Source organism: Martes martes (assembly GCF_963455335.1).
Source record: "Martes martes genome assembly, chromosome: 1".
In the NCBI taxonomy this organism is placed as follows: domain Eukaryota; kingdom Metazoa; phylum Chordata; class Mammalia; order Carnivora; family Mustelidae; genus Martes; species Martes martes.
In genome coordinates, this window is record NC_137888.1 from 129,750,336 (window position 1) to 129,763,662 (window position 13,327).

The 13,327-nt window shown below is 34.8% G+C and overlaps 1 protein-coding gene across 4 annotated transcripts in view; it reads right to left on the bottom strand.

The window, feature by feature from the left end:
* Positions 1–13,327, bottom strand: part of ATP2C1 (ATPase secretory pathway Ca2+ transporting 1) — a 171,632-nt gene that overhangs the window by 56,220 nt on the left and 102,085 nt on the right. For all 4 annotated transcript variants that reach the window (XM_080823121.1, XM_080823122.1, XM_080823124.1 and 1 more), the window contains 3 exons: positions 8,502–8,657; positions 7,626–7,694; positions 6,582–6,657 (listed from right to left, as the gene is read on the bottom strand). In XM_080823121.1, coding sequence (XP_080679247.1) covers positions 6,582–6,657; positions 7,626–7,694; positions 8,502–8,657 — 301 coding nt within the window. The remainder of the gene's footprint in view (positions 1–6,581; positions 6,658–7,625; positions 7,695–8,501; positions 8,658–13,327) is intronic.

The following is a 13,327-nucleotide window of genomic DNA, read 5'->3' on the forward strand; positions in this document are numbered from 1 at the left end:
TTTTTTTAGAAAAAACACAGTATCATTATAGATTTAATAAAATAAAGTCACTTCAAGATTGTATTCTAGATCAATATAAACACTTATACAAAGTTTTTCTTCATCTTTCTACAACTACAAAATAATAATCCAGACGGTGACACTCTTAATATCCTATCCAAAATATGACCCTGACAAAAGAAATTACGTTCAATGAACTACACCAGGCGTCAGGCAAGCTATAATCTGAAAGCCTCCTGCATGTTTTGTAAATAAAATTTGTTTGAACATAGCCACATCCATTTGTTTATATATTGTCTATGAATGCTTTCCTGTTGACAGCAGAGTTAAGTATTTCCATCAGAGAATACTGGAAATACTATGGTAAGGACCAAAAGCTAAAATATTTACTATTAGGCTCTGTGCCAAAAAAAAAAGAAAAAAAGTCTGCTGACCTCTGATTTTGATCTTAACCCTTATCCTATTCCATATACTATCCTAACAAGAAAAACTATGATCAATGTATTATATTAAAACCAGATAATCATAAAGTTGAAAGATTTTTATCACTAAGAGATGTGGTTTCACAGTATAGCATTAATATAACTGGGGAGATTTAAGTGACTAAATCGCTTAGATTTATCAAACTCCCTATAAATTCTAGAAAATAAACAGCAATAATCAAATAATCAAATTAACTACATACTAGTTAAAAATGAGGAATGAAATACCTTTCTACATTCTTTATTATGAAGACAGAGGGATCAATACAATTAATATTTAACTGAAACTGCATAAGAGAAATCTGCTTTAGCTTAAAACTGTATTATTAATTTTGAGACATTAAGCTAGCAAAAATAATTAAAATAATATCAAGGAGAGATGCCTCTGTAGCTCAGTCAGTTAAGCATTCGCCTTCAGCTCAGGTCATGATCCCAGCGTCCTGGGATCGAGTCCCGCATCAGGCTCTTTGTTCAGCAGGAAGCTGGCTTCTCCCTCTGCCTGCTGCTCCCCGTGCTTGTGCACTCTCTCACTCTCATTCACTGACAAATAAACAAAATCTTTAAAGAAATAAAAAAATAAAACAAAATTATGGAAAAATTAAAGGAGAAAGGACTCCAAAATTGATTCAAGTGTTTAATGTATGATAAAGACGTCATTTCAACTCAGGGAATAAAGAATGGACTACATAATTAATAGTATTGGGATAATTAACTTTTGAGTAAAAATGTTAACTCTACCTTAACTCTTTTTTTTCAAAAAATTAATATATAATGTATTATTTGTTTCAGGGGTACAGGTCTGTGATTCATTACTCTTACACAATTCATAGTGCTCACCATAGCATATACGTTCCCCAATGTCCATCACCCAGGCACCCCATCCCTCCCACCTGCCTCCACCCCACCCACCCTCAGTTTGTTTCCTGAGATTAAGAGTCTCTATGGCTTGTCTCTCTCTCTCTCTGGTTTCATCCCATTTCATTTTTTTCTCTCTCCCTCATGATCCTCTGTTTCGTTTCTCAAATTCCACATATCAGCGAGATCATAATTGTCTTTCTCTGAGTGACTTATTTCACTTAGCATAATACCCTCTATTTCCACCCACATCATTGCAAATGGCAAGATTTCATTTTTCGATGGCTGCATAATATTGCATTGTGTGTGTGTGCGTGTGTGTACACACGTACATATACACACACCGCATCTTTATCCATTCATCTGCCAATGGACAGCTAGGCTCTTTTCATAGTTAGGATATTGTGGACATTTCTGCTATAAATGTTCGGGTGCACATGCCCCTTCAGATCACTACATTTGTTTCATTAGGGTAAATACCCAGCAGTGCAGTTGCTGGGTCATAGGGTAGCTCTGTTTTCAAATTTCTGAGGAACCTCCATATAGTCTTCCACAGTGACTGCACCAGCCTACATTCCCACCAACAGTGCAGGAAGTTTCCTCTTTCTCCGCAGCCTCACCAACACCTGTCGTTCCCTGACTTGTTAATTTTAGCCACTGTGACTGGTCTGAGGTAGTATTTCATTGTAGTTTTGATTTGTATTTCCCTAATGCCAAGTGATGTTGAACACTTTTTCATGTGTCTGTTGCCCATTTGGGTGTCTTCTTTGCAGAAATGTCTGTTCATGTCTTCTGCTCATTTCCTGGTTAGATTATTTGTTCTTTGGGTGTTGAGTTTGATAAGTTCTTTACAGATTTTGGATACTAGCCCTTCATCTGATATATAATTTGCAAATATCTTCTCCCATTCTGTCGGCTGTCGTTTGGTTTTGTTGATTGTTTCCTTTGCTGTGCAAAAGTTTCTGATCTTGAAGTCCCAATAGTTCATTTTTGCCCTTGCTTCCTTTGCCTTTGGCGATGGGTCTAGGAAGTAGCTGCTCTGAGTTCAAAGAAGTTGCTGCCTGTGTTCTCCTCAAGGATTTTGATGGGTTCCTATCTCACACTGAGGTCTTCCATCCATTTTGAGTCTATTTTTGTGTCTGGTGTAAGGAAATGATCTAGTTTCATTCTTCTGCATGTGGCTGTCTAATTTTCCCAACACCATTTGTTAAAAAGACTGTCTTTTTTCCATTGGACATTCTTTCCTGCTTTGTCAAAGATTAGTTGACCACAGAGTTGAGGGTCCACTTCTGGGCTCTCTATTCTGTTCCACTGATCTATGTGTCTGTTTTTGTGCCAGTACCATATAGTCCTGATAATTACAGCTTTGTAATAGAGCTTGAAGTCCAGAATCATAACGCCACTAGCTTTCCTTTTCTCTTTCAACATCCTCTGGCTTTCAGGGACTTTTCTGGTTCCATAAAAATTTTAGGATTATTTGTTCCATTTCTTTGAAAAAAGTCGATGGTAGTTTGACAGGGATGGCATTAAATGTATAGATTGCTCCAGGTAGTATAGACATTTTCACAATATTTATTCTTCCAATCCATGAGCATGGAATGTTTTTCCATTTCTTTGTGTCTTCCTCAATTTCTTTCAAGAGTATTCTATAGTTGTCAGAGTACAGATTCTTTGCCTCTTTGGTTACATTTACTCCCAGGTATCTTATGTTTTGGGGTGCAATTGTAAATGGGATCAACTCCTTAATTTCTCTTTCTTCTGTCTTGCTGTTGGTGTATAGAAATGCAATTGATTTCTCTGCACTGATTTTATATCTTGCCAGTTTACTGAATTCTTGTATGAATTTCTAGCCATTTTGGGGTGGAGTTTTTTGGGTTTTCCACATAAAGTATCACATCATCTGCAAAGAGTCAGAGTCTGATTTCTTCTTTGCTGATTCAGATGCCTTTTATTTCTTTTTGTTGTCTGATTGCTTAGGCTAGGACTTCTAGTACTATGTTAAATAACAGTGGTAATAGTGGATAGCCCTACTGTGTTCCTGACCTTAAGGGAAAAGCTCTCAGTTTTTCCCCATTGAGAATGATATTCACTGTGGGTTTTTCACAGATAGCTTTGGTGATATTGAGACATATACCCTCTATCCCTACACTGTAAAGAGTTCTAATCAAGAATGGATGCCGTACTTTGTCAAATGCTTTTTCTGCATCTACTGAGAGTATTATATGGTTCTTGTCCTTTCGTTGATTAACATAGTGTTTGACATTGACTGATTTGCAGATGTTGAACCAACCTTGCATCCTAGGAATAAACCCCACTTGGTCCTGGTGAATAATCCTTTTATGTACTATTGGATCCTATTGGCTAGTATTTTGGTGAGAATTTTTGCATCCATGTTCATCAGGGATACTGGTCTGTAATTTTTTTTTTTTTTATGAGATCCTTGGTTTTGGGATCAAGGTAATGCTGGCCTCATAAAATGAGTTTGGAAGTTTTCCTTCCATTTCTGTTTTTTTGAACAGTTTCAGGAAAATAGGTATTAATTCTTCTTTAAATGTTTGGTAGAATTTTCCTGGGAAGCCATCTGGCCCTGCGCTCCTGTTTGTTGGGAGATTTTTGATTACTGCTTCAATTTCCTTGCTGGTTAGAGGTCTGTTGATGTTTTCTATTTCTTCTTGGTTCAGTTTTGGTAGTTTATACTTCTCTAGAAATGCATCTATTTCTTACAGATTGTCTAATTTTTTGGCATATAGTTCCTCATAATAAGTTCTTATAATTGTTTGTATTTCTTCAGTGTTGCTTGTGATCTCTCCTCTTTCATTCATGATTTTATTTATTTGGGTCATTTCTCTTTACATTTGGATAAGTATGGCCAGGGGTTTATCAATCTTATTAATTCTTTCAAAGAACCAGCTCCTAGTTTTGTTGATCTGTTCTACTGTGCTTTTGGTTTCTATTTCTTTGATTTCTGCTCTTATCTTTATTTTTTCTCCTCTCCTGCTGGGTTTAGGCTTTCTTTGCTCTTCTCTCTCCAGCTCCTTTAGGTGTAAGGTTAGGTTATGTATTTGGGACCTTTCTTGTTTCTTGGGATTGTATTGCTATGTACTTTCCTCTCATGACCACCTTTGCTGCATCCCAAAAATTTTAAACAGTTGTGTTTTCATTTTCATTTGTTTCCATGAATTTTTTCAATTCTTCTTTAATTTCCTGGTTGACCCATTCATTCTTTAGTAGGATGCTCTTTAGCCTCCATATATTTGAGTTGTTTCCAACTTTCCTCTTGTGGTTGAGTTCAAGTTTCAAAGCACTGTGGTCTGAAAATATGCAGGGAATGAGCCCAATCTTTTGATACCAGTTGAGACCTGATTTGTAACCAAGGATGTGATTTATTCTAGAGAATGTTCCATGTGCACTTGAGAAGAATGTGTATTCTGTTGCTTTGGGATGGACTGTTCTGAATATGTCTGTGAAGTCATCTGGTCCAGTGAGTCATTTAAAGCCCCTATTTCCTTGCTGGTCTTTTGCTTAGATGATCTGTCCATTTCAGTGAGGGGGGTTTGTTAAAATCCTCTACTATTATTGTACTATTGTCGATGTGTTTCTTTGAGTTTATTATTAACTGGCTTATATAACTGGCTGCTCCCATGTTAGGGGCATAAATATTTACAATTATTAGATCTCCTTGTTGGATAGACTCTTTTAGTATGATATAGTGTCCTTCCTCATCTCTTACTACAGTCTTTGGTTTAAAATCTAATCTGTCTGATATAAGGATGGCCGCCCCAGCTTTCTTTTGATGTCCATTAGCATGGTAAATTTTTGATTTTTCACCTCCTCACTTTAAATCTGGAGGTGTCTTTGGGTCTAAAATGAGTCTCTTGCAGACAGCATATAATTGGGTTTTGTTTTTTTATCCAATCTAATACCCTGGGTCTTTTGATAGAGGCATTTAGCCCATTTATACTCAGGGTAACTATTGAAAGATATGAATTTAATGCCATTGTATTGTCTATAAGGTTACTGTTACTGTATATTGTCTGTGTTCCTTCTAGGCTCTTTCTTTGCTTAGAGGACCCAATATTTCTTGAAGGGCTGGTTTGGTAATCACAAATTCTTTTAGTTTCTGTTTGCCCTGGATACCTTAAGTCTTAAACTAAAATAAATCCTACTTAGTAAAATTTTAAGTGTCAAAAGTAAAAACCAAAGTAGTAGATTGATGTTTAAATAGATATAAACATAAACACTTTCCACAAGATAGGGCTGGACAGCCTTTATGAATAGAACAAAGACAGAAATTATAACTGCAAAGATTATTAACATGACAATTATATCAGAAGATGTTTCAATTATATCTCCCTCCTGTACCAAGTTTATTATATTTATCCCTAAAAGGGAATTTAAAAATTGGAGGGAAAAAAATGTAACAAAAGGATGGATATCCTAATTATACAAAGAGCTGTTACCAACCTAACGCTCAAACCACAAGATTCAAGATATATTGTCAGGTCATAAAATAAGGACCAACACACATATGAGGAAAGTGTTCAATATCTCTATAATAAATTGTCAAATAAAATAATGAGAAGTCTTTTATTTGTTAACGACAACAAAGTTGGCAAGAGTGCTGGATGATATATACTTCTCTGCCTTGCTGATGAAAAATATTTATTTGGCAATATGAAACAAAAACCTTTAAAAACATGCCAAAATTTTGAAAACTACATGGGTACTCTTTGACCCAATAATTTTTACTTTTAAGAATAAGATAACTGCACTGAAGAATCATTTACATAATTTTAAGAACTCAAAAAACATAGAAATATCTACAAGAGGCCTAAGATTTTTTTCCCACATAATGGAATACTATACAATCTATTTTATGACATCAATTTAATGAGCATCTATTTAATGACAAAATACTTACAAAGAAAATATGAAACAAAAAAGGAACAGTCCATAAAACATTTCTATCTACTTTGTTGAAAACTAGAAACACAAATACTAAAATGATTACAGAAATGTTCCTTGATGATAGGAACTGTATGGAGTTCTAATTTATTTTTGTAGAAAAGGACAACGGTTGGGGGCTAGTTTTATGATTTTTTAAAAGTAGTAGTAAGCTAAAAATTAATTAAATGAATAAACAAATTTACTCATCTATCTAAACTCCCCCTTCCCACTCAAAAACAAACAAACAAACAAAACCTAAGTAAATAGATGAGATACACATACTCACTCTTCTCTTACCTATTATACCAAAGGAGTAAAAGGAAAGTTGTTTTCCTAAAAGGTCCATGCTCTTCTGCAGAGGGGTTTTTGGTGCCTTGACAAATTGGAGAAGAGTGTCATGATAATGAGCTAAATTTAGTAAAATATACTAAGTGCCTGCTAAGTGCCTGACATATTCATGCTAGCTCAACATACTCATGACATGACATATACACCTCTCACTTAAAGTTAATATTACTCCTTTTACTGAGTAAAGGAATAGAAACAAAGCTTGTTTATTTGAAAAGGTCCATGCTCCCCATACCTGTTTTTGAGAAGAAATCTATTCTCCCTACCAGCTTCTCCAAGACTTTATTATCATCCACCGCCCCTCACTTTTCCAATCTTCTCTTTTCTGTATCCACAAACAAGCTTGCAATTGAACTCTTTTTCTCCAGCTGGCTCCCTGATCAGCTAACTCCCTTCTCTAGCACTCCCCTCACTGCCAAGCTTCTCAGAATGGCTTTATACACTGCATCACATACTGGAATCTTGGCAGGTTACCTGAGAAATCCAGATGATTTGGGGAGAATATGACATTTGTAGAATGCAACTTTTTTATGTATAAGAAAGTATCTTCAATGAGAGAACTAATCTTCAATATGCTTAAACAAGAATATTTTCCAGGTTATTTTATTTTACAATCTTTTCTCCCCATTACTTGGAATTAAATGAAGTTGGTAGTTTTGGTAGAAGACAAACATACTATTTAGAAAATTTTTTAAAATTAATTTAAAGCTACTTTCTAAAAAGAATAGGCCCTATAAATAATTGTCCATAAACCTTTTTCCCCTACAAACCATGAAGATCAAAATGTTTCAGCATATTAACAATGTCAATTCAAGCCCTTTTAAATACAGTCTTTCTAATTAGGTTTTAAACAAAGACATCTGAGTGATATTCTGAATAAAATACTACTTTCAATAGTAAATAAAATAATTCACCAATATTTTCTGTTCCTGTACTTATAATAGGGAACTTCAGATGTGAAATTAAAACATCATTAACAAAGTAAGTACTTACTTCTTCTGCTTGCATCATTTTAAAAACCTCTCCAAATTCAGAATTTTCTCCTGTTCCAATGACAATACCCTAAAGGGAAAAACAGGAAAATACGTTTACATTCAGATAGAATCACCTCTCTAAAGCCAAAATAAATAAATTTAAAAATTAATTAATTAAAAAAAAAACAAAAAACCTCTCATTCACTTTCTCCAAAGCCTTGCCCACAGTCAGGATGACTAACACACATATCCAAGGTTCCCTTAGCAAATTAACTCTGTGATATTATTATAGATCACTAGTACTTATGCCTTACTATAAAAAGTTTTGACCCAATTCTGAGGCCTATTCTTTAACTATATTAAAATTTCTGAAATTCAAAACTGTCTTATACTCAAGAGAGACATATAATGTAGTTTCTTTCCCCCCTCAAATACTACTGAATCATGTCTTTTATATTTGTGAAATATTAGGATCTAGGAAACCAAATACCTAAAATATACCTAAAATCCATCAGTAGGTGAGTGATATATAGTCAGAATATGACAGCCAGTATCATTACCACAAATTAAAATTTTATTTAGCTAGTAATGAACATATCCATGTGCCACTGTTTCTAACTTAAAAAAAACAAACAAACAAACAAAAAAAAGAAACAGATACTGAGGACTATGTTTTCTAAAGGCTCCATTATCTGGCAAATGGCAGAACTATGGACATACTACCCCTCAGGGACACAGGTCCTCCTTCATCTCACAAATAGTGGCTATGGGTTAGGTTTAATTCTGTCATTTCTTTGTCATCTATTTTTAAAAGAGCCACATAAAATTAGCAAAATAGAACTAAAAAGAAAGGCTGACAACAAAGGAATTGCCACTTTCAAAACAAAAGAGTTACCTTTGCTTTGCCACATCTGACCAGTGTTCCCATGAAGGCAATGTTACTTCTTGATGCAAGATCTCCATTAGTTGCAGCCGGCTGAGGAGCAGTCACTTTAGAACAAGGTGTTGTCTCTCCTGTTAAGCTGGACTCATCAATGGAAAGATCCACAGCCTTGGAAAACATAAAGTACTCCATTAAGTTCAAGTCTGAAGACTCTCTGTGATACACTTGATATCTGAAGAGTTTGTAACCATCACTTCTTTCTCAAATATCCCCTTTCTGATAATTACCCAAATCTTTTATTATATCCATTACTCTAAAAAGACCAGAATAAGTACAACCATATTTAAAATATACAGTGAAGTCAACAAAATCCAGCATGCAAAACAGAATGCTATATTGGGAAACAAGATTAGCTTAAATTTCAAAATACAACTAAAGGAACACTAGCTGAGACTATCTGGAGAAAACAATTCTCATGATAAAATATTACTTCCTAATTTTGCCATAAACTGAAGTTATGAAAATGTGTTTGGCAGATTAAAAGCAGACATCCAGAAGAGAAATATGAATAAAAGATATAAAAAGTACTGAGGGAGAAATCATTTTATCATTTTGGGGACAATTTTCATGAAACTTTGCTTGCTATATACATCCTTACATTTACCAGAAATGTATGTCAGCAAAAAAAAAAAAAAAATCAAAAATGTATATAAATGTTTCCATGTAGATCATGAATATCATACTCTCTTCCATCTGTGCAAGAGGATTCAATTCTGAGAGTTTCACTCCTAGCATAAGTAAGTTTTCACCTATCATAGCATGCCAAAAACAAACAAATAAAATCATTATTTTATATGTGGAAAACACTGCACATGTGACCTGGCTTTGTTTCTGAAAGTATGACCCACAGAAAAACAGTTCCAAGGATGTTCATAGACATCGAGTATAATGTGATAGATGACTCTCCCTCTCTCTCTCTCTCTCTCTCACACACACACACACACACACACACAGAATGGGAACTATAAAGTGCCAGCAGTATAAAATAAATTTTAAAATAAATTTTAAAATAAATAAATAAAGTCAAATAAGTTTTAGAAATAACTGAGTTAAGAGTTAAACAGCTTCCCCTACTTCGGTAGTGCTTCTTTAAACCTTCAACAGGTCAGTGTGAATCACCTCAACTGGAATACAGATACAAAAGAGCTGTCAAAGTTTGGTCCCAGCAGGACCAGCATAACCAGCATCACCTCTCCCTACCTCCTCAGAACTTGTTAGAAATTCACTACCTTACTTCAAATATGGAGGTGGGAGGGTAAACCTACAAGATTATTTATAAGCCCTCCAGGTGATTCTGAGGCATATTTAACTTTGGGAATCAGTGGAATAGAGTGTCACAAATTTCTTTGATCCATTTTATTCTAGAAGCTCTCATTCTAGGGTCTTTAGGATACTTTGAGAAACTAGGACCCAGTGCATGATTTAACTCATTTTATAGGTTAATTCGCTCACCCAAAAAACATTTATTGACTACCTTAACTATGTACCAGGCACTGAGATAGAACCTAGAAAATAAATAAGGAAATGAACCCAGAACAGTTAAATGACTGCAGTCATGCTGTTATTATAAACTGAGCTGGTGTTCTCAATTAGGCCTCTTGACTGACAGCTCCTACTATATGCAAAATACTCTAAACTTGAAATCCCCCTGGGTGTTTTGGGGAGGAGTATGGTACGGAGGTGGAAATAATAAATTTCATCTTTTTAAATGGTTCATTTTTTCATGAGAATAAATATGTCATAGAAAAGAAATATTAAAAATTGGCTCATGGATTTTCCCCATACATACAGTAAAACTAAATTTTAACTTGATCAATTTCACTGATTCATTCACTTAAAAAATATTTATTAATGCCAGGCCCTGTACTATATCATACACAGTGATCTACAGAACTCCTCCTCTCTGAGAAAGGCAAAATTAATGTTTTTCCACTGAAGACTTTCTATTTTAGACATAAATCTTAAACACTGACAAATACACTTGGTGGCTGTCTATCAGAACAAAGCATATGAAAATAATCTGACTTTTTAAAAAGGGAAGAAAAGCATAGTTTTATTGGCTGTCAGTGACCTAGCTCTTCAGTGTCAACCTTAGCAGTTCAATAACCATTTAATAGGAGTTTTTGTTCAAATCAGGTTTTTCTACAAAGAAGAGATTATTTTTAGCACAATAGCAGTTAGCTCTGTCTAGTGTAGAAACTGATGTGGGGGGAAAAATGAGCTTTAGATCTTTATTTTATATATATGTGTATATATTTGTATTATATATAAATCTATAATTTGTTAAATTATAAATGTATTAAAAAATTAAGAATAAGGCACCTGGGTGCCTCAGGTGCCTCTGCCTTCGGCTCAGGTCATTATCTCAGGGTCCTGGGATCGAGTCCCGCATGGGGCTCTCTGCTCAGCAGGGAGCCTGTTTCCCCCTCTCTCTCTGCCTGCCTCTCTGCCTACTTGTGATCTCTCTGTCAAATAAATAAATAAAATCTTTAAAAAAAATAATTAATATATTATCAATGGGGCACCTGGCTGGCTCAATCAATAGAGCATATGACTACCAACATCAGAGTCCTGAATCTGAGCCCCACATTAGGCCTAGAGCTTACTTTAATTAAAAAAATAAATAAAATAAATAATACATTATCAATAAAATTTGTCCAAATCATACAATGTAGCAAACTGCACAGATCTCAGCTATCTGTTGAACAAGAATATCTTTTTAAACTTTTCTTAAGTAATTTCTACATCCAACTTGGGGCTTGAACTCAAGACCCCAAGATCAAGAGTTGCATGCTCTCCCAACTGAGCCAGCCAGATGCCCTGAGCCAGACTATTTTCTAAGTTACAACGTATTTTCTCTTACAGTGATTACAAGAGTTTCCGCAAGAAATAGTTTTGAGGGAGGGAAAGAAAGTCATTTCTAAGAAGGTGGTATTTAATGAATTAGGCAAGCCTATTACAGTTTAACAAAGTCACAATTTAATTCATCTTGAGAAGAAAGATATTAGAGGCATTTATTTTTCCATTGCATTTATGAGAAAGATAAATGAGTAGGATAAAATGAAATCAAAGAACCAGCCAATTCCATGCCTTCTAGCCAGAAGTTTAAATATTAAGCCTTCAGAAGAGCTGTTAATGAATAGGGAAACTGATTATGTTTCACTTTCTCTATATTATTCCTCAGGTACTCTACTGGAGGTGTGAATAAGAGACAATACAGTTCAAGAGTCAGAATATAAATAAGAATCAAGACGTATACATAATCCATATCTGAATATTTAACATCTACAGAATAAAACTGGTTGAACAACTTCATAGGACTATTCCTATAAAATATTAGGCAGAAAGAAACTCAAAGCCAAAGTCACATAAGTTTTCCTAAAAAGCAAAAAATGACTGCTTAAAAAAATTATAGTTAATATGGAACAATCAACAGCTACAAATAAGTTATTAAACTAAAGAAAGGCTTGGTATACTGCATGCTACTAAGTCAGTTACCTCTCTAGTCTAGAATTAAAAGAAAATCAGAAATGGCTTTCTTTCCCCAGGAAAGAATTCCAAACTAATCATCTGCAGTTGTCTGATCAGAACAAAATTTCTTACTTTTGGTCACAAAATTAAGATTCCTCTTACTGTTTATCCAAATGAAGAAAAATGTAATTAAAACTTCTTCATGAGCTCTAGTTATTAGCAATCAAAGCCTAACCAACTAAAGTAGGGAAGCTGAAGGGACTCCATTTTAGAAAGGCTTCACCTCCACTATTTTTCTGTCAGGCCTCATTTACTTGTGTTCTGTATTCTGTTTCTGAATCAGCCAAAGAAGCTATGTTCCCACTTCAAGGGAGAAGCGAAAAAGTTAATCATTCTCTGAGTTTTGTCCTAGGTACCTAACAGCTAACAACATCCAAGAGCCAGATCTTGAACATGTTCTTTGTACAAACCTCAGCTGACACTGGCATCAACACCCACTACTTTGGTCATTTATGGAATAACACCTATTGCTCACCTGATAGTCACCTTTGATTAGACCCTACCCAGGATTCCTGAAGAACATGTACCTTAGACTTCTGTCAATATAAACCCCTAATCCCAAGCAACACCAAGATGCATTCTCTTCTCCTTTTCAAGTCTCCCAGACATCCCTCCTGCTATTTTCTGTCATTCACACTATTCAATAAACTCTGTTTTCACTTTCTCCTACTCATATTTGATTTCTATCCTACATGAAGCCAAGAACCCTCTTGGCTGCACCTGTAGGAGCATTCCCTGGGTTCTTGGACCCCACCTACCTGCATCACAACCAAGTGTTATAAATTATTAAAAAGGCCTACATGAAATGGATTTTACCCCATGGTAAATATTTACATGAACTATTAACTTTCTGACTTAAGTGGTAGACAGATTCAACTTGATCAAGTTGCTAATAACTTAAAGACCAGTATTTGGTTAACAATGATTTCGCTAAGACTACTTAAAGAAACCAAATTTCAAAAAGGGACCTAATTTTGCAACAGTCCTTTCCTACTCATATGAAGTGACAATCTTAAAGCAAAGTCTCATTTCAAACCCTCCCATAATGTCTTTTTATATTCTAGTGACTTAATGAGAAAAAAAGTTTTCTCTTCAACATTTTAAACATAAAGAGCATTCCTCAGCTCACCCTGCTTTTTAACCAATGATTATAAAGAATCGGACAACAAAACACTAATAAGCACAGCTCAAGCTTATACAGTCTAAGAGAACCAACATTCCCAGTGCTCTACATATGGGTGGGTTTT